Source organism: Odocoileus virginianus, chromosome 3 (assembly GCF_023699985.2).
Source record: "Odocoileus virginianus isolate 20LAN1187 ecotype Illinois chromosome 3, Ovbor_1.2, whole genome shotgun sequence".
NCBI lineage: Eukaryota > Metazoa > Chordata > Mammalia > Artiodactyla > Cervidae > Odocoileus > Odocoileus virginianus.
Window position 1 is genome coordinate 9,460,088 of NC_069676.1, and position 20,631 is coordinate 9,480,718.

The 20,631-nt window shown below is 49.0% G+C and overlaps 1 protein-coding gene and 1 long non-coding RNA gene across 7 annotated transcripts in view; one reads left to right on the forward strand and one right to left on the reverse strand.

Annotated features, from left to right (window-relative positions):
• ADGRL1 (adhesion G protein-coupled receptor L1) overlaps nt 1–6,998 on the forward strand; it is a 50,368-nt gene extending 43,370 nt beyond the window's left edge. For 5 of the 6 annotated variants that reach the window (XM_070463020.1, XM_070463021.1, XM_070463025.1 and 2 more), the window contains 6 exons: nt 491–659; nt 1,939–2,067; nt 2,212–2,308; nt 2,390–2,518; nt 2,678–2,695; nt 3,154–6,998. In XM_070463020.1, coding sequence (XP_070319121.1) covers nt 491–659; nt 1,939–2,067; nt 2,212–2,308; nt 2,390–2,518; nt 2,678–2,695; nt 3,154–3,896 — 1,285 coding nt within the window. In that variant the 3' untranslated portion in view covers nt 3,897–6,998. Of the gene's footprint in view, nt 1–490; nt 660–1,938; nt 2,309–2,389; nt 2,519–2,677; nt 2,696–3,153 lie in introns of all 6 variants that reach the window. The other variant, XM_070463018.1, reaches the window with a different exon arrangement.
• LOC110152844 (uncharacterized) lies at nt 8–20,619 on the reverse strand. Its single transcript, XR_011486139.1, has 3 exons — nt 20,354–20,619; nt 8,248–8,353; nt 8–5,031 (listed from the first exon to the last, which is right to left on the reverse strand). It is a non-coding gene; the product is annotated as an uncharacterized lncRNA (long non-coding RNA).
• Between the last annotated feature and the right edge of the window lie 12 nt (nt 20,620–20,631).

The following is a 20,631-nucleotide window of genomic DNA, read 5'->3' on the forward strand; positions in this document are numbered from 1 at the left end:
GGTGGTGTTTTACTATGTTCTTTATGTATCTGTTTAATGAGTATTTAAACATGGCGTTAGTACAACCAGCACATCATTGCATAGGGTGAGACTGAGTTCACAAAGCAAGTCCAGGGAGTCCCCTGGAGGTCCAGTGGTCAGGATTCGGTGCTTTCACTGCCAAGGGTGTGGGTTTAGTCCCTGGCTGGGGAACTAAAGATCCTACAAGTCCATTTCAGGGTAACTTAAAGACAAATAGGCAACAGAAGATAGATTAAAGGTTTGGAAGTGTGGCCAAGAGGATGAAGGATGCAGGAGAATGACCGGCTATTCAGAGAACCCTGACCGCCCCCCCCCCACAACCTCCACATGCCCCCCAGGCCTAGCTGGGCTGATGAGTGTTGCTGGGCAGGCCCGCTTACGCCAGGGCAGTGTCCAGGCTTGCTGGAATAGGGACACACAGCAGGGCATGGCGGGGACTCTGATGTCCTATCTCCTCCCCACCCCCCAGATCTTGGGCCCTGGGGGCCATTGCGCTGCTCTTCCTGCTGGGCCTCACGTGGGCTTTCGGCCTCCTCTTCATCAACAAGGAATCGGTGGTCATGGCCTATCTCTTCACCACCTTCAATGCCTTCCAGGGGGTCTTCATCTTCGTCTTTCACTGCGCCTTACAGAAGAAGGTGAGTTCCAGGGAAGGGGGCCAGGGGCCTGCCTTCTGCAGCGGGACCTGTGTCTGCCTGGAGGGAAGCACAGGCTCAGGCAGATTCTAGCCGGGGGTGAGGAGGGTTCTGGAAGAGAGCAAGATACAGGAGCCCAGAGGAATGAGAAAGCAAGACAGATGTGGAGAGTCAGGAGAGCTCAGGGCAGGGACTTAGCTTGGGGTGTAGATCAAGCGTGTGGAGGTGTGCCTGGGTGCCACCCAGACAGAAGATTTCCTACTTTAATAGTCGCAGGGTAAACCGTGAGTTTTGTGGTGACAGGAAGTTTCCTTTTTAAATAAAGGGTGTTAAAGTCTGAATCTTTAAAATAAAGAGGTAACAGAAGCAGAGGAATGTGGAGAAGAGCATACAGGCTGTAGACTCAAGACGGAAGCCAGGGGAACGGGGCCAAGGAGTGTTAGACTTCATCTTGAAGGAGTGGGGAGCCCCAGTCAGGCTGTTGTTGATCTCGGAGGACAGTGAGGTGGGTAAGGCTACACGGGGAGTGAAGAAGGCAGGAATCGCTGGTCTTGGCTGCGAGGTCAGCTGTGTTCCCGCTCTGATCAGAGGTCCTCATGGGACACACAGCGACAGTGACAAGCTTACAGAGCTCCCCTGCCGGCCCACAGGGTCCACCCTGGGCTCCCCCTTTCCTTCCCTTTCCTCCTGCCATGCTGTGTCTTCTGTTCCCTCAGACACTTAGACGTGGACCTTCCTCAGGGCTTGTCCCCTGCCCCTCCCCAGATATCTGCGGGGCCCACTGCCTTGTTTCTTTCAGGTCTTTGCCAAAATGTCTCCTTAGTGAGTCCCCCCGCTCCCCTGTCTGTTGGACATCACCACCCCCACCCCTGCCGCCAGCACTGCCTAACCCCCGGCCATGGTTCTCTGAGCAGACATCCGACATAACGCACTGATGTTGTAGATGTGTTCAGTCTCTATCTGCTGGAAGATACCAGCTCTGAGAAGTAGGGCTTTGTTTCTGATTTGCATCTGTCCTCGGGGCCTAAACCACACTTGGCATATAGAAGACGCTCCTTGAAGATGTGCTGAGCGAATGAACAGAGAAGGACTTAATGGTGAAGGTGGAGAAAGGAGGATGGGCCTGAGTGAGAAGAGAGCCTGCTAGGCTGACCGCTGGGGGCAGGAGGAGGCGGCGGGGTTTCTGATGCCCACCAGGAGCCTGGTCTTGGGACTGCCAAGGCTGGGGCACCTCCTGCCAACTGCCTGTCGTCCTCACCCCCCCCCCCGCCCCCCCCCGCAGGTGCATAAGGAGTACAGCAAGTGCCTGCGTCACTCCTACTGCTGCATCCGCTCCCCGCCCGGGGGCGCGCACGGCTCACTCAAGACCTCAGCGATGCGGAGCAACACCCGCTACTACACAGGGACCCAGGTACGCAGGCAGGGCCGGCGCCCTGGGGCTGAGGGCCGACCCGAGGGGGCAGGGCAGTTCTCCGCCCGGGTCCCTGGTGGTGCCCATCAGGCCCGGGGAGGGCGGGTGGCCCGAGGGCCCCTCACGTCTGGGTTACGTCCCCAGAGCCGAATCCGGAGGATGTGGAATGACACCGTGAGAAAGCAGACAGAATCCTCCTTCATGGCAGGCGACATCAACAGCACCCCTACCCTGAACCGAGGTGAGGGGGCACTCCTGAGCCCCACCTGCGCTCCCTTTGAGGTTCTCCCAGCTGCCTCGTGACCTCTTCCCTCCTGGGCAGGTACCATGGGGAACCATCTGCTGACCAACCCTGTGCTGCAGCCCCGTGGGGGCACCAGCCCCTACAACACCCTCATTGCCGAGTCGGTGGGCTTCAACCCCTCCTCGCCCCCAGTCTTCAACTCCCCAGGTGAGCGCACGCTGGTGCTGGGAGAGGGTGTCAGGTCTGGGGGTGGGGAGGGTCTCTACGGGGGGCACCCTCGTGCCTCCCGAACTGGACAGAGCCTAGACCCGGCATTCTGAGCCTGCTCTCATCTTCTCTCTCTTCCCTCCTGGCCGGCACCTGCAGGGAGCTACCGGGAGCCCAGTAAGTGTGACCGTTTCCTGGTGACGTTTCCAAGGGTGGGAGGGGAATGCGACAGTGGCCCCCTCTGGTGACCCCATCTTAGAAGAACTGGGGTGCCCCCCACACACAGACAGGAGTCTCTGGCTTGGCAGCTGGCTGGATGATGTTGCATTAGGTGGGGGGAAGGTGATGGAGATCATGGGAAAGGGGCCTGGCCACCCAGGCTCATACTGCTGAGTCTCCAAGCCCCCAGGTGGGAGGGGACCCTGGGGAAATTGGTCCCCACATCCACCCCCACTCACCTTCTGCTGAGCTGGTATCCCCACCGCCAGTGAGGGAGAGAGGGAATAGAAGACCCCGGAGCCCAGGGACGGGGTGAGCCCAGGGAAAGCAGGGGAGGGCAGACACCCGCCTCCCACGCAGCCCACAGCCCGCCCACTGCCCAGGTGCCCGCCTGAGCTGCTCCCCTCTGCTTGCAGAACACCCCCTGGGGGGCCGGGAAGCCTGCGGCATGGACACGCTGCCCCTCAACGGAAACTTCAACAACAGCTACTCCTTGCGAAGCGGGGATTTCCCCCCAGGGGACGGGGCCCCTGAGCCCCCTCGAGGCCGGAACCTGGCCGACGCCGCTGCCTTCGAGAAGATGATCATCTCGGAGCTGGTGCACAACAACCTGCGGGGGGGCAGCGGTGGGGCCAAGGGCCCCCCACCACCGGAGCCGCCTGTGCCGCCAGTGCCGGGGGGCGGCGGGGAGGAAGAGGCCGGCGGGCCCGGGGGCGCTGACCGGGCCGAGATCGAACTTCTCTACAAGGCCCTGGAGGAGCCACTGCTGCTGCCCCGGGCCCAGTCGGTGCTGTACCAGAGCGATCTGGACGAGTCGGAGAGCTGCACGGCGGAGGACGGAGCCACCAGCCGGCCCCTCTCCTCGCCTCCAGGCCGGGACTCCCTCTACGCCAGCGGGGCCAACCTGCGGGACTCGCCCTCCTACCCGGACAGCAGCCCCGAGGGGCCCAGCGAGGCCCTGCCCCCACCCCCACCCGCACCCCCTGGCCCCCCCGAAATCTACTACACCTCGCGCCCGCCGGCCCTGGTGGCCCGGAATCCCCTGCAGGGCTACTACCAGGTGCGGCGGCCCAGCCACGAGGGCTACCTGGCGGCCCCGGGCCTTGAGGGGCCAGGGCCCGACGGGGACGGGCAGATGCAGCTGGTTACCAGTCTCTGAGGGACCTCACGGACCGGGGGCTGGTGGCCCGGGCCAGGGAGGGGCCCCTGGGTGGGGCTCTGGTGGGAGCGGGAGACAGATGGAGACAGTGGCCGACGGGCCACTCTCTCCAGGCACCCCTTGGCCGTGGGCCCTCCAGGCCCCTTGGGGGCTCCGCTGTGGGGGCCCGAGGTGCAGGGTTCACAGACAGGGTTTCCCACCAGCCATGTGCACCAGCTCAATTCGGGGGAAGTGCAGTGAGGAGCCAAGAGGTCCCCAGGGGAGTGAGGAAGGAGACATTGGAAGGGTGCAGCCCACCCTTGACTTCCCCCGCCCCCCTACCCTTCCTGCTCCCTGGAGGGAAATGAGGGTTCTGCTTGCCCTGGGCCAAAGGCCCTGCTGGATGAAGCCTGGCAGCTGCTCCTCTCTTTGCAGCCGGAAGTGCTGCCGGCTGCACCCAGATGGAGCACTGGGCACAGGACAGATGGACAGGTTCCTCTGCACTCCAGTTCCCTGCTCCTCCTCAGAGACTGGGGCCTCTGGCCTGGGAGAGAGCCCTCAGGGGGAGAAAGCCCCAGGGCAAGAGGAATGGGCAGTTGTGGCTGGTGGTTTACAGGTGGAACTTTCTCTGAAGCTCCTTCTCTCTGCTCTTCGTCCCCGCTTTCCCGGCAAGCCTGCCCCCTCAGCCCTCCCTGAGTGCACCCAATGACCCCCTCCCTTGGGGCGACTCCTGATGAAGCACAACTCCCCGCAGGGCCCCAAGCCCACAGGGGTGGCCATATTTGAGCAGTTCCCAGTCCTGTGGGCTCGGCTATCTGGGGAGCAGATTTTGGGTCTGGAGCTCTCTGGGGAGTGGGTCCTGGGCTTGGATCTTTCCCTAGGGGGCCCTCTTACCCCCCCCCCCCTCCTCTTCCCCCATTGCTGTAAATATTTCAATGAAATGGAAAAGAAAAAAAAAAAAAAGACAAAGAAAGAAAGAAAAAATCTCATCACTTGAAGCCACCGGGAGCCTGCGGCCAGGCCAGCCCGGGATTTCTCCGGAGCAGAGCTGCGCCGCTGGGCCCTGGCAGCCAGGACTTCTCCATGTACGTGTGCATCCCCCAGCCGGGGTGGGCGGGCCACCAGAGCAGCTTTTTACAATCCAGAGACAAACAATCTAGAAGCAACATCGAAACAAAGAACCCGTTACCTTCCCCTGGCACCTGGTTCTGTCGCCTCTCCCCGTTCCCCTTCTCCCTGGCATCAGTCAGCCCTCCTGGGGCGTGTACCTCACTGCCTGCCCCAGGGCTCGGCCCGTCTCCCCCGCCCATCCCTGTGGCCTGGGGAGGCACCCTCATGCCCAAAGATGCTTCTGCCGAGATGGCTGCGCTGTCCCTTTTGAGTTCCTGCTTCTTGTATATTGCTTCTGGGACTCTGGGCCTGGGAAGAAGGGGCTGATTTCCTGCCTAGAGAAGTTGACAGGGGAAGGAAAATGAGGGCAGCAGTGTTTGCTGGGGGCGGGTAGGACTGAGAAGGACTGGGAGTGGTGAGGTGGTCGTCTCTCACGGGGTGGGGAGGCCAAAGCTGAGAGATCGCCTTGCCTGCCCCCACCCTCCCGCAGGAGAGGCAAGCCAGGTACTAGGGTCCGGCTGCGGTGTCTCCTGAGGACCTCTCCCTGCCCCCTCTCCAGTCTGTCTCCCTGGCCTTCCCAGCAACCCCCCCCCCACCTCTTTGGGGGTAGCATAGTCCCATTGCCATAGCCCAGCCCTGTCATTGCCATTTCCCCAGGGGTAGCCCTCCACCTTTGCTCTGACCCCTCATCTCTTTTGTCCCTCTTTTCTCACAAGTGCCATGAGTTTTCAAACATCTTTGGGTCTCAGCCTGCTGCTGCCATGAACTTCTTTGGGTTCAGGGGGAGGGACTCTAGGGAGGAACTGGGGAAAAGGGGCAGAGAGGTGGCTGGAGGGACCCTTTTTGCTGCTAGAAAGCCCCTCCCTTCTCCTGAGGAGTTGGGGCTGGCTGGCCCCCATCAGTTAGGGGAGAAGGGGCCAGACCAAAGAAGGTGGTCTGTCCCATGCCAGGGGACAGGTGTGGGGAGAAGGTAAGGCTGGGTTCCATCTGTTTTCTGGGAGGGTTGACCCCTTTCACCAGACTATGGGCAGGTCTGAACGGGGGAGGGGAAGGATGGGAACGGTCTTGCCCCGGTGGCTCCGTGAGGAAGGTATGGGGCTGCTCCATGGCTTTCCTTGACTTCATTAGCCCAGAACTCCTCTCTGGGGACTAGAGAGCTGCTGGGAGACAAGGGTAGGTGGAAGGGTGGGCCTGGCCCAAGCATTGGCCAGGCTAGAGAGTCAGACTGCCTCTGGCACCAGCAGAGAGGTCTGGAAGAGGTGGGGGGCTGGGGGGAGAGGTCCCAGGGGACTGGAGGCAAGCAAGGCGTCCCGCTTCCTCTCCCCTGCCCAGTCCCCCGTTTATCTCTCCAGACTCTGACAATCAAGGGGAGAGAGGGTGCAGCAGGTCCCGGGGTTCCCGTTCCAGCCAGAATCCCCAAGGTGGGTTCCCAGGCCTCAGAGCTGTGTGGCAGGGCCCTCTGGTCGGTAGGTCTGGACACACTGCAGCCCAGCACGAGGCTACCATGAGCGCCCAGGTGTCCCCCCACCCCTGCCAGACCTGGTGCCTTGATGCCCCCACCCCAGCTGGGACAGTATAGAGGAGGAAGGGTCTTGGTTTCCTCTCCTACTCCCTTCCTTGGGCTCCTGAATTCATTTGCTTTGAAATTTTGTTAATTATTTTTCTCCGGGTTTGGTGTTTGGGGTTTTTTTTTGGGGGGGGGGCGGGTTTGGTTTTCTTTGCCTTCCTTTCTCAGTGTCTCCACCTCTTCCCCTGTGTCTTTCTCACTGTCTCTGTGTTCCTCTTCTCTCACCCTCAGTTTCTCTCTGTCCATTCGGGCCTCCTCCCCTCTTCTCCCATGACCCCAGTCCCTCCTGGTCTCCTTTTCGATATGCCAAACCAATTTTGGGTCGAGTGCATTTAACGAGAACAAAACAAAAGGCTCATAACAACAAGAACGTTTCAGAAAAAAACAAAAAGTTAAAAAAAAATTGTTGAGTCAAAAATCAATAAAGAAATTAAGATTTCTTGGAATGACAAGAGTGGCATGACTCATTGCGGTGGGGGTGATTGGGGGTGTGGTGAGAGGCGCTTGAGCAGCTCTTCACAGAGCATCCCTGAGGCTGTGACAGAGAGGAGCCTGCCCTGCTGCTCAGAACCCATGGCAGAGGCCTGAGGAGTCAGAGCCATCCACGTGCCCAGCACTTGGTAGGCTCAAGGGCCTAGCTGGGCAATTCAGGTGCAATTTCTTTCTCAAGCCTCATAAGTGCTCTGGGTGGAGGGTACCAGTGCTCCATCTCACAGGTGGGGAAACAGGCTTCTAGCACCTGGGTGCACATCCCCGCCTCTGGGCTAGGCCACTGTGCCACACTGTCTCAGCCAAGCCCTTCTTGGCCCAGATCTCTGTCCACAGGCCATGTTAAGAGCCAAGCCCAGGAACCATATGCTGTGCCATGTGTGATTCCAGCTGCCATTCCTAGACTCCCACACATTACTGGAGTGGTGCATTTTTTATTGTGACAGCACAGTGGAATGGCATCATGTGTATTTCACTTTCTCAAATATAGCAGCCAGTGTTCAGAGACAGGGGAATGACCAAAGAGCGAAAGAACCTCTCTCCATGCCCATCTGCCCTCAACACAGGCATCTGGGGTGCCACCCTCCACCATTCCTCTCCCCAGCTACTCCTTCCCAGTCTCCACACTGGTTCCCTCTCATCTCCTGACTTCTTAATGTTGACAGGCCCAAGGGTTCAGCCTTGGACCTTTACCTACACTCACTCCCTGGAAGATCTCATCCCATTTCATGGTTTTAAATACAGTTGACCCTTGAGCAACACAACACCACACAGGTCCACTCAGATGAGGATTTTTTTTTTTAAATAAGTACATTGGAAACATTTTTGGAGATTCGCAACAATTGGTAAAAGGTATAGCCTAGAAATATTAAAAAAATAAGAAAGGTATGTCATAAATGCATAAATATATATATAGGTACTATTTTATCATTTATTACTATAAAATGCAGGCTTTCCAGGTGACTCAGTAGTAAGGAAATCATCAGCCAATGCAGAAGACCCTGGGTCAATCCTTAGGTTGGAAGATCCCTTGGAGAAGGAAATGGTAACCTACTCCAGTATTCTTGCCTGGGAAATCACCTGGACAGAGGAGCATGGCAGTCTACAGTCCATGGAGTCACAAAAGAGCTGGACATGATTTAGTGACTAAACAACAATCATAAAATATATACATGTTGATTATAAAAAGTTGAAGTTAAAACTTACCAAAACTTCCAGACTTACAGACCATACATGGGCGCCACGGACCATACAAGGCTCCCATAAAGCAATCATTGCTGCTTCTTCATTACCAATGTGTGAAGCATTATACCTGTAAATAAAAATGAATTTCTTTTTCACAGTTACCTAATTTCATTTTTGATGTCCAGTGTTAGGAATATGCATAACATCTACAGTGTTTTTTGTATTATATAAGAAAACATTGATGTAGGTACTGAGAGACAATTCATCTGGTAGACAGATGAGGTAAACTTACGGTATTGATAAATATAGTATAGTATTATAAACGCATTTTCTCTTCCTTATGATTTTAATAGTTTCTTTTCTATAGCTTACTTTACTGTAAGAATACAGGATATAATACATATAACACACAAAATATGTATTAATTTACTATTTATGTTATTGGTAAGGCTTGCAGTCAACAGTAGGCTATTAGTAGTGAAGTTCTGGGGGAAACAAAAGTTATACATGGAGGGACTTCCCTGGCAGTCCAGTGGTTAAGACTCTGTGTTTCCACGGCAAGGGACAAGGGTTCAATCCCTGGTTGGGGAACATGCTGTCTAGTGCAGCCAGAAAAAAAAAAAGTTACACATGGATTTTTGATTGCACAAGGGTCAGCACCCCAAACTCCTGCATTGCTCAAGGTCAGATGTACTATCAATTATACTGATGACTTCCAAATGTAGAGCTCCAACCTGAACTTCTATCTCGAGCTCTAGATTCATTTACATCCAATGAACCACTCCACATCTTCCCCTGGATGTCTGGTAAGATCTCAAATGTAATGTGTCCTGAACCCAACTACACACACACTCACACACACACACCTGCTCCAGTTCTTCCTACCAGCTTCACCTTGATTAATAGCAAGTCCATCCTGAGACTCAAGATGCCCCTTGGAGCCTCCCTTGAACTTACTTGCTGTTTCGTACCCCACGTCTAATCTGAAGCAGATGCAATAGTGGCTTTAACTTTTAAAATACCCAGAATTAACTAGTCCTCACTACCTTGGTCCAAGCCCCCACCTTCTCTCACCAGGACCATGGTAACAGTCCACCAACTAGCTCCCTTGTCCCTCTTCAGGCTTTTCTTAACACAGAAACCAGAGTGATCGCAATAAGCATATTTTTGTCCCTCCTCTGCTTAAAACTCTAAAGGCTTCCTCCTGGCCCAGAAAAAGGGGCCAGGACAATAAAACGGTCCACAAGGCTCTCCAGTATCAGGTCTCATCCCCATGGCTCTCCTCCTTCCCTCCACTCCAGTCACACTGGGATCCTCACCATCCACAAACATGCAGACAATCACCTGTCTGCCTCAGGACCTTTGCACCGGCTGTTCCTAGGGTTCACCTCTTCTCCTGGCAGGGCATATAAAAATCAGAGCTTCCAGCAGGCCTCACCAGGCTACTCCATTTAAATGGCAATTGTTGCTTCAGAATTTCCTAACCCCTGTCTTGCATTGTCTCCCATCTCACAAACTATCTTTTTTGCTTGTTTATTGTCTGCTTCCCCACCTCCCACACTAGAATATAATGCACAAGTCATTTCCGATTCTTTGCGACCCCATGGACTATATAGTCCATGGAATTCTCCAGGCCAGAATACTGGAGTGGGTAGCCTTTCCCTTCTCCAGGGATCTTCCCAACCCAGGGAAGATTGCAGGCAGATGCTTTACCGGCTGAGCCACAAGATAAGCCCAAGAATATAATGCATAAGGGTCTTTTTCTTTTCACTGCTGTTTCCTACTGTTTAGCACAGTGTCTGACACACTGTAGGTGTTCAATGAATATTTGTTAAAAGCATAAAGCTGAACTGAGCATCAGACCCAGAGCAGGCCTGAGATAAGTTAAAACCCTTCCCTCAGCAGCTCTCAGCTCCCACACACTGTTCTGTGTGATGCTGATGTTAGCTCAGCATGGCCCTGAAACCTAAGTTCAACAGTTTAGCTGGTGCCCAACGATATTCTATGCTGACGAAGAACTAGTTCTACTGGACTTACTGAGAGATGCTCTGCAAGCAAATTCGGGAGATTTAAGCATAGTTAAACTTAATTACATATGATTCTGACCTCATGCTCTTTGAAATGTAATCCTGGCATAAGATGAGATTCTACAGAAAGGCCAGTTCTTCTACCTTTTTGCCCTTTACTCCCCCAGCACTGCACACACGACTCCTTCCTCCGCACATACAGTGAAACCTGCTGTGCCTGACAACCTGTGACCCTCAGGGCTTGTTACTGGCACCCTTCCATACTGAGGGCAACCATATGCACATGCCCAGGAACAGTAACACTTATGTTGAGACTCCTTTCAAAGCTCTTTGCTACATTTCATCTTAATGATCATAAGATATATATTATTATCCCCACACATCAGATGAGGAAACTGAAGTTAAGAATGATTAAATGACTCACTCAAGTAAGATTACGAAGCAGTTCAGAGTGCCCACACCCTGTAGATACCTTACCATACCGTCCAATTTAATCCTTCCAACCACCCAATGAGACAGGTTTTACTTCGCTCCATTTTACACCTGCAGAAGCTGAAGCCCAGAAAGGTTTAAGAACACACCGATGTTCACCTGGCTAATAAGAGAAAGTTCGACCAGGCCTCTATATTGGTCTCCTGACCCCAGGGGCTGCATCTAGGGTTGTCTGCACTCAGTTGCAGTTGCCCACCCCCCCCCCACACACACACACTTCCTGCCAAGCCCACTAGGCACACACCACGGGGCCAGACTATATGGGCTCCCCACATCAGAGGAGACGCCCACAAACTGTGCCACACCCTGATGGTCCCTACGTAGCCAGTATGTTAGAGGACTATCCAGAGTGGACTCATGTGAGTTAAGCTAGAGGGAAGGCCCTGATGCAGAGCAATGGAGGATTCTCTCAGATTACCAAAGGACTGGAAAGCACTGGAGCCTCTGCCGTTGAGAAAACCTCCTCTCCCCCATGAACTCTTGGGAAGGTCTAGAGGTGCTAGGCTGAGGCTACCCCTTTATCCCCACAATATCGTCAGGTTTATTCTTTTTATTTTTTAATTGAAGGATAGATGCTTTACAGAATTTTGTTGTTTTCTGTCAAACCTCAACATGAATCAGCCATGTGTTGTGTGTTAGTCGCTCAGTCATGTCTGACTCTGCGATCCCACAGACTGTAGCCCGCAGGCTTCTCTGTCCATGGGATTCTCTAGGCAAGAACACTGGAGTGGATTGCCATTCCCTTTTCCAGAGGATCTTCCTGACCCAGTGATCGAACCCTGGTCTCCTGCATTGCAGGCAGATTCTTTACCATTTGAACTATAGGCAATCAGCCACAGGTATACATGTCCCCTCCCTCTTGAACCTCCCTCCCACCTTCCCCCTCTAGGTTGATACAGAGCCCCTGTTTGAGTTCCCTGAGATACAGTATCCCTTCTTCTTTATTTTTGGCTGCACTGGGTCTTCGTTACTGCACATGGGCCTTCTCTAGCTGCAGCGAGCGGGGGCTACGCTCTAGCTGCGGCACACAGGATTTCTCGTGGCTTCTTCTATTGCAGAGCATGGGCTCTAGAGCACAGGGGCTTAGTAGTTGCAGTGCTTGGGCTTAGCTGCCCGGTGGCATATGGAATCTTCCTGGACCAGACACCAAACCCGTGTCCTGTGCATTGGCGGATGGGTTCTGAACTGCACGGTCCCCAGGGAAGTCACTCCTCAGGCTTATTCTGCTCCTCGCTCACCTTTTCAAACATCTGAGTCACGGCAACAAGCTGTGATGACAGGACCCACACCCACTTATATCCCTTCCTACGTCACTGGGCCTCTCCTTGATGAAAACCCTTGTAATCACGACTCTTCTGTCCTGCCCCACTGTTTTCTACCACCCTCTGCCTCTGTCCAAGCGATCCCAGCTTCTCACAACTGAAGCCCTCACTTTAAGCCAACCAGCCCTCTCCTGGGAACTGATCCTAAGGAAACACCCAAGTGCATGAAGACTGCGACAAGAAGCTTCGCTGCAACAAGGCTTCTAAGAGGGAAACACTAGATAATCTAAAATTTCAGCACAGAGAACTGTTATGTGAATAATGCACATCCATAAACAGAACACCATGCGGCCATTCAAAATGATAATGTAGAAGAACACTAGATGATGTGAAAATATATTCATAATAATCCTAACGGTAAAAACCTATATATATAAATATGATAAAGTATGACTTTACTTTTGTTGTGATGGCATGAATATACAAAAAGTGTGTATATACAAATATGAAAATGTGTGTGTATAAATGTAAAATATATGCAGAATATAAAGCTAAACATCAGAATATTAACAGAGGTAACTTGAACTTTCTTGCAACTCTGTATTTTAAAAACTATTTGCATTACACATATATTACTTTTGCAACAGGAAAAAGTATTTGTGTGTCCTACTTTCTATGTAGGAACAAAGGCCAAGGATAACCAACACAAATGGAAGAAGAAAGAACTAGGTGGGGAACTAGCCTTCCCAAGACTGGTTATAGTGTGTTAATATTTTGCACAATGGGGTGTTGGCAGGAGAAGAGACAAAAAATCTAAGGGAAGAGACCTGTGGCTAGATGGAAACTTGCTCCAGGCAGAGATTACAAATCACTAGAAAAAGAATGGATTGATCCAGAGGATCTGATATTTTCTGGTCTTGAGTTCCCTTCACTCTTTTTAAAAACTTATTTTAAAAATAATGGTAAGGAGGGGGATGTCTGGGAGGAGCACAGAGGAATTTTAGGGCAGTAAAGATACTCTGTATGATTTATAATGATGAATATATGTCACACATTTGTTGAAGTCCATAGAATGTACACCAACAGTGAACCTCTCTGTAAGTTGTACATTTAGGTGATAATGATGTGTCAGTATAGGTTCATCAATTGTAACAAATTTACCACTTCGGTGGTGGATGTTAATGGTGGGGGAGGCTATGCATGTGTGAGGCGGAAGGGGATGTGAAAAATCTGTCATGAACGTAAAACTGCTCTAAAAAATTAATTTAAAAAAAATTAATGAGGACCCTAATGAGCTGTTCTTTATGGGACTAGAGATTATATCTATTTATATTTACTAAATTGGAAATTAAAACTGAGAAAAATTTAAAATATTTAAATTAGCTAATGAATCTTTTAAATGTTAAAATAACCTATTTTAATAAAAATTAACTGTATATTTTTAAAAAACAAGTAGTGAAAAGAATGGCACTGCTTTTCATTTCTGTAAAGCTCCTACCCTCTAGTGTAATGAAAGAGTTGGATTCTCACATAGGTCTCCACAATCGATCTGTTGCAGTATGCTGTTTTGGCTGAAGTATATGAAGAAAAGCCAGCCTAACAAAGACATATAGTTGGAAAAGGGAGGAGTGTTATAGCCTCTTCAACTAATTTGGGATATTTTACTTGGTTACTATACCGAAACTCAACAAGTGGTGGTGTATTAAAGTTAGTTACAATGTAGAGTATGAAACTGTATCAGTAAATTTTTCATACTGTTACACTGGAACTCATCGTTCTATTTTACAAATTTTGATCTTTTATGACTGATTTTGTAACATCATGCATTGGTCTTTAGGAAAACATTAATATGCTGAGTTGTTATATTTCACTATACAATATTTTTAAAATATTAATTAATTAATTAATTGTATCACCACTGATCTCATCAGGAAAGCCTTCAAATATTGAAAAGTTGGGGACTTCCCTGGTGGTCCAGTGGCTAAGATTCCATGCTCCAAACAGAGCCTGGGTTCAATCTCTGGTCAGGGAACTAGATCCTACATGCCGCAACTAAAGATCCTACATGCCACAATGATAACTGAATATCCCATGTGACCCAACTAACTAAGACCCAGAACAGCCATATACATATATATATATATATAAGTTATCAGGCTCACGGTGATGAATAAAAGCTTCCCAAATGTCTGTTTTGCTTAAAAGTGCAAATATTATCACTGACAACACACTATCAATCTTCCTCCTAGTGACAACTCACTTCATTCATTTCTGAGAAAATACATGGCCAATATCCTAATCTGAATAATAATTAGTGATTATTCAGTAAAAATGGTGTTCATGAAAAAAGAAGGCAGTTCCACCTCCACTCAAACTGGACAAGTGCATTACCTCCTTAAGTCCTTCTCCAGCATGCAGCAGAAGTACTCTATGCAAACGCCCCATTTCACCACCCAGAATATTAGGCAGACCTAATGCAGGGCTAAGCTTTAACACAATTACTACTTTCACTGCTCCATCAAGGACATTCTTCAGTGAAACTGTTTCAACACTGAGTGTGTGTGAGGTGGTGAGGAGCACAATAACGACAGTACAGTGACACTGCACTGATTCCTGGAAGCGGCCCGCAGGTTTACTAACTGCTGCTTTTGTACCAACAGTGCACAGACAACACAGCACAAATAAAAAAGGCAAATAATGCTTTAGAATATTATGGAAACAGTTTATCTCATGGATTCCCTAAAAGGTTCTTAGGGATCCCCAAGGGACTATATTTTGAGAACCACTAGACTATTCAATAAATGGAGCTGAAGCTGGAACAACTGGTTATCCATCTGAAAATTAAACCTACCTCACATCATAAACAAAAATAAATTCCAGTTTTTTTTAACCTAAATATGAAAAGTAGAACTTCCGGAAGAAATACAGTAAGATATCTTATTGACCTCAGAGTAAGATTTCTTAAGCAAGACACAAAAAACACAAACTATAAAAAAAATTTAAAAAAACCACAAACTGTAAGTAGATTTATAATTCTGATAACATTAAAATAATGATGATGATGACATTAATAATAGTAAATTCTGAACATCAGTAGACACCATAGAGCAACTTCTCTGGCAGTCCAGGGGTTAAGAATCTGCCTTACAACGCAGGGGATTTGGGTTTGATCCCCAGCTGGGGACCCAATATCCCACATGCCTCAGAGCAACTAAGCCTTCGAGTCACAACTAGAGAGAACTAAGACCCAGTGCAGCCAAATAAACATTGTTTAAAATAGAAAAAGACACCATACCAACAAAAAGGCACACCTCACTTACAAGAAGTCCTGCACTCAGTAAAATGAAGACAACCCAGCAAGAAAATGGACAAAGATATGAGCAGGCAATTCATGGAAAGCAAATGGTCAACAAATTTGAAAAAATTTCTTTTGTTAATCAGGGTAATGCAAACTGAAATCAGTAATTCACGCCCATCATAAGGACAAGTATGTAAAAGTCTGACAACAGCAAGTGTGATAAGGACACAGCAACACCAACTTTGTCGGCAGGGGTGAGAACTGGATCCATCATTTTGAAGAACACACTGGCAATATCTAGTCAAGGTGAATAGTCCCCAGACTCAGCAAATCATCTCCTAAGTATGCATCCGAGGGAAACTCCTGCATGTGTACACCAAGAGCCATGCACAACAATGAACACCACAGTGCTGTTTCTAAGAGTAGAAGACTGGAAACTGGGCTTCCCTGGTGGCTCTGTGGTAAAGAATCCACCTGCCAATGTAGGAGACATGGGTTAGGATCCCTGGTCCGGGAAGATCCCACATGACGAGGAGCAACTAAGTCCACGTGCCACAAATATTGAGCCTGTCCTCTAGAGCCCAGGAGCCAAAACGACTGAAGCCTGTGAACCCTAGAGCCTGTGCTCTGCAACAAGAGACGCCACCGCGGTAAGAAGCCCATACATCGCAACTAGAGGGTAGCCTCTGCTTGTCACAGCTAGAGAAAAGCAAGCACAGCAACGTGACCCAGCACAGCCAAACATAAGTAAATTTTTTAAATTTAAGAAAAAAATAGAAAAGTGGAAACAGCTTAAATAACAAGCAAGAGGTGGATGGATAAGTAAATTCTGTCTAACAAAACCTTCTGTGATCACGCAAGCATTCTTTATTGGAGTTGTCTAATGTGGCAACCACAAGCCATGGTGTCTATTAAACATACGAAGTGTGGCGAAGTAACCAGGGAGTTAAATTTTTCATTTAATTTGGATTAACTGGAAAAAAAAATAGCCACACATGGCTAATGGCTACCATATCACACAGCACAGTGATACAGCACGGAAAATAAATGACTGGAGCTATACATGTGTCACAAATACATCTTAAAAGTATTATGCTTGACCAAAAAAAAAGCAAGCTTCAGAAGGCAAGGCTGGCACCAGAGGCAAGCTAGGTGTCTAGAGTGAAAATTTTAGGAGGCACTAGCCTTCAGTCATGCAAGTACAGTTTGGCACTTGTGTGACTTGGAGGGTATGTCTCCTTAAATGTTGTGCCCTTGCTCTTTCTCCCCTTAATTCCAGCCATGATGGGATAAGTCTGGTATGACACTGCATTGGGGGTCCCTAAGATAACCCCTAGCTTCTATGATTCATGAGGAGGATTCATAGAATTTAGCATCTAGCCTACTCAAGGTTATGATTTTGTTTGGGTTTTTGTTTTTGGCTGCACCATGCAGCATGTGGGATCTTTGTTCCCTGACCAGGGACTGAAACCATGCCCTCTGCCACGGAACCACGGAGTCCTAATGACTGGACAGCCAGGGAATTTCCCAGGCGATGATTTCTTACTGTAAAATGACACAAAGCAAAATCGGCCAAGAGCAAAGGTGCATGCGGCAAAGTCTGGAGAAAACCACATACAAGTCCTTTCCTGGTGAAGTCACAAGGGACTCCCTGAGTTCCTACAGCAGAGATGTGACAACACGTGAGAAATGTCTACCAGGAAAGCCCAGTACCCAGGGTACCTGGGGCAGTAGGCTGATCAAGTTTCAAACCTCGAGACTCCAGAAGGAAAGAAGGTGTTGGACACAAACCACATTGTTCGTACAGTTTAGGCACCACGAGCCACCTGTATCATTTAGGGAGTGGTGGGAACACTCCTGAAACCCAAATTCCTATACACCAAGGACCAACCTTGCAAATAGGCCTTTCTAAGGACAGAGGTCTCAGGCCTGACACAGTTAACTCTTTTGTGTACAGTGATCACTTCTGTAGGGCTTCCCAGATGGTGCTAGTAGTAAAGAACTCTGCCTGCCAATGCAGGAGATGCAGGTTTGATCTCTGGGCCAGGAAGATCCCTTGGAGGAGGGCATGGCAACCCACTCTAATATTCTTGCCTGGGGAATCCTGTGGACAGATGAGCCTGGTGGGCTACAGTCCATAGGATTGCAAAGAGTCAGACACGATTGAAGTGTGAAGTGAATGGAGAGTGCCCACCACTCCCTAAATGATACAAGTGGCTCATTGTGACTAAACTGTACAAACAATGTGGTTTGTGTCCACAACTGCTTTCCTTCTGGAGTCTGGAAGTTTGAAACTTGATCAGCCCCCTCCTGCCCCAAGTACCCTGGGTACTGAGCATTCCTGGTAGACATTTCACACACGTTGTCACAACTCTGCTGTAGGAACTCAGGGAGTCACTTGTGACTTCACCAGGAAAAGGCCTTGTGGAAGCTTGTGCCTGGTTTTCCCCAGACTTTGCAGCAGCATCATTTTTATAAAGTTGTAGAACGTGACATACAATACTATATATAGTTTAAAGACACCTATTAAAGATGTATAAGCATGTACAGAAAAATAAATACTAAATCCAAGATTATAGTTACATGTGAAAAAAGGGGATGAACAGGTCTGAGGCAGGGATATGTAAGGCCTTTCAATTGCATCCCTGTTTTACTTCTTAAGCTGGGTAAAGAGTAAAAATGTACTTTGTTATAGCATTTCTTCTTTTTTGAGTACACCTGAAATATTAAGAAAAATGATGACTATGCACTGCTAATGTTTCTTGTTTATGAAGTACTTTTCACACTCCAGGTATCATGTAAGCCCTTTATATGGATTTATTCTTTTTTAAAAACAATCTACTGGAAACTTCCCACATATGAGGTCCTATGCTAAGCTCTGGAAATACACTGAGAGGTCTGTATGAGACAGGTGGGATCATTGTCCACAACCAGCTTTCAATCTACTGAGGGATGATAAGAGTTCCCTGGTGGTCTAGTGGTTAGGATTTGGGGCTTTCACTGCTGTGGCCCAGGTTCAATCCCCAGTCAAGGAACTGAGATCCTACAATCCATGCAGCAAAGCAAAAAAAAAAAAAAATTCAACGTATCTACAGATTCTGATAAGTGCTCCTAATAAGTAGGCTTTCGTGATTAATGAAAGTCTAGTTTAACTAGGGTGGTCCAAGAAGGCTTCTTCTGGAGAGACACCTGAGGTGAACCATAAATGATGAGAATGAGACAGCCAATTATCTAAAGGAAACACATTCCAGGCAGAGGAACAGCAAGTGCAAAGCCATGCAGCAGGAATGAAGTTTGGTGTGTTGAAAGACAGGAAATAAAGCCAGCAGGGCTTGGGAGTGGTGACAAGAGGGAGACTGGCAGATGAGGTCAGTTGAGGCCACTGTGCAGGGCCTCCTAAGCTACAGTGAAGATCTTAAGTTTCATCCTAAGTATGATAAGCCTTTGAAGGTTTTAAGCAGAGTAATGACATGAATGGTTTACAATTGAAGATTATTCAGCCAGCTGTAGGGAGAAGGCATTATAGACAGAGACATAATGCTTGTGACTGATGAACTTTTCAGGGGCTATGAAAAGGTTGGGGCTAAAAAAAAAAAAAAAGAAAAGGTTGGGGCTGAGGATAAAGGAAAATAACTTCCACGATGCAGAAAGAAAACTACAAAGTCGTAATGAATAACTGTTTAATATCTAGAAAACAAAACAACTTCATCAAATTTCATATTTATAAGCAACTGAATTACATTTGGAAATAATTTGAAAATTTGAGCTTCTCAAGTCACAAAAATTCCTAAGGATGCCCAATGACTGCCAAGAGCCCAGAGCCAATCATAATGGGAATTTTCCTGCAGCCAAATTGTTTCAATGGGGGAAAAAAATCCTTTCAATCCTACTTGAGATGCAGATACAAAAAAAAAAAAAAAAAGAGAAAATATTCTGAGCATCACGAGGCTACAAAGGATGGATAAGAAATGCTAGTGGCTTGAAATGTACCGTTCAGGCTTACGTTCTACGAATTTGAATGCCGTGAAGGGGGCTCTTGGATTCTCCCAGAAGACATCTGAGGAGAGACTTGAATAACAAAGAGGAACCAGAAAAGAGGTGGGGGGTGTCATGTCAGATTTTATTTAACAAAAAGAAGGTCAGTTTGGCTTAAGTTGGTATTGGCTATCCAATATCGGAAGCCACAGGGGATCACAAGCACCTGAAATGTGGCTAGTGCCGCTGTGAAACAGAACATTCCACGTCGCTTAACTTTCATCAATTAATATCTCAATTTATCACCGACATGAGATTGGGTTCATGGGAAATTTTAACGTACGCTGGGAAACATTTGGGCATGTGAATCTCCATTTCAACTGTAAGTTTTATGAAACCTCAACTATTTCCGGTGAAAACGTAGCGTCCAGATCACAGATGTGGTGTAACGTGTAAAACACACAGGTCTTCAAACTGTTAGTACTAAGTAACAAAATAAAAGATACCTCAGGTTCGTGTTTATTTTAATACCGATCACATGTTGAAATGATATTGTGGCTATACCACATTAAGTTTAATATATTAAAATATATATTTATTTTTTAACGTGGTTACTAAAGAAAAGTATAAGATTAGGTTTGCTGCCGTCGGTGGAAGCGGAGCGAGGGAGTGCGGAGGCCCCTCGAGTCTTCCAGACAGGGGGCGACGGTGGTCCCGCCTACGCCTGGGAGTGGAGAGAAGTTTCTAGATGTATTATGTAGTCATAAGTCAGGCCAGTAAATTTTCATGACCCCGTTCAATGAGCAAGGAAACGAAGCCTCGGGTGGTGCGTGGCAGAGGCCGGATTCGAAATCCCATTCAGCGCCGTCCACCTGAAACCTCCCCAGAGGCTCTCCTGTAAGAACCTGATTCGAACCAGGCCCGACCGAGTCCCGGGCCCCAGAGCGCCGCGTTACCGCGGCACCGTCTCCCCTCAAGAGTGAGTTAAACGTTCACAACGTTCACAACGGACTCCCAGGCTGCTGGGCCTGCGGGGCCAGGAGCCCCTTAGAGAAACTTCCGGCAACGCTCACCTGCTGACAGACGCCGATGCCGCAAACGCTGCTACTTTCTCTTCACACTCTGCTCAACAAATTTAGCGGTCGACTTCCGCTCCACTTCCACGAATCCCCGGCCGAGTCTTCTCTTCTCCCGCCCCCGCAGCCAATTCAGCCAATCATCTCTCAGAAAACCTGCCTTATCTCCGCCCCACTTCTGCCTGCCAATCACTGCAAGTCCAGCACCTCCCTTCCTTCCCGCTTAAGCGAGCGCTGTGCGCCACCATTCGGCGGTTGACTGCGCTGCCCCCAGC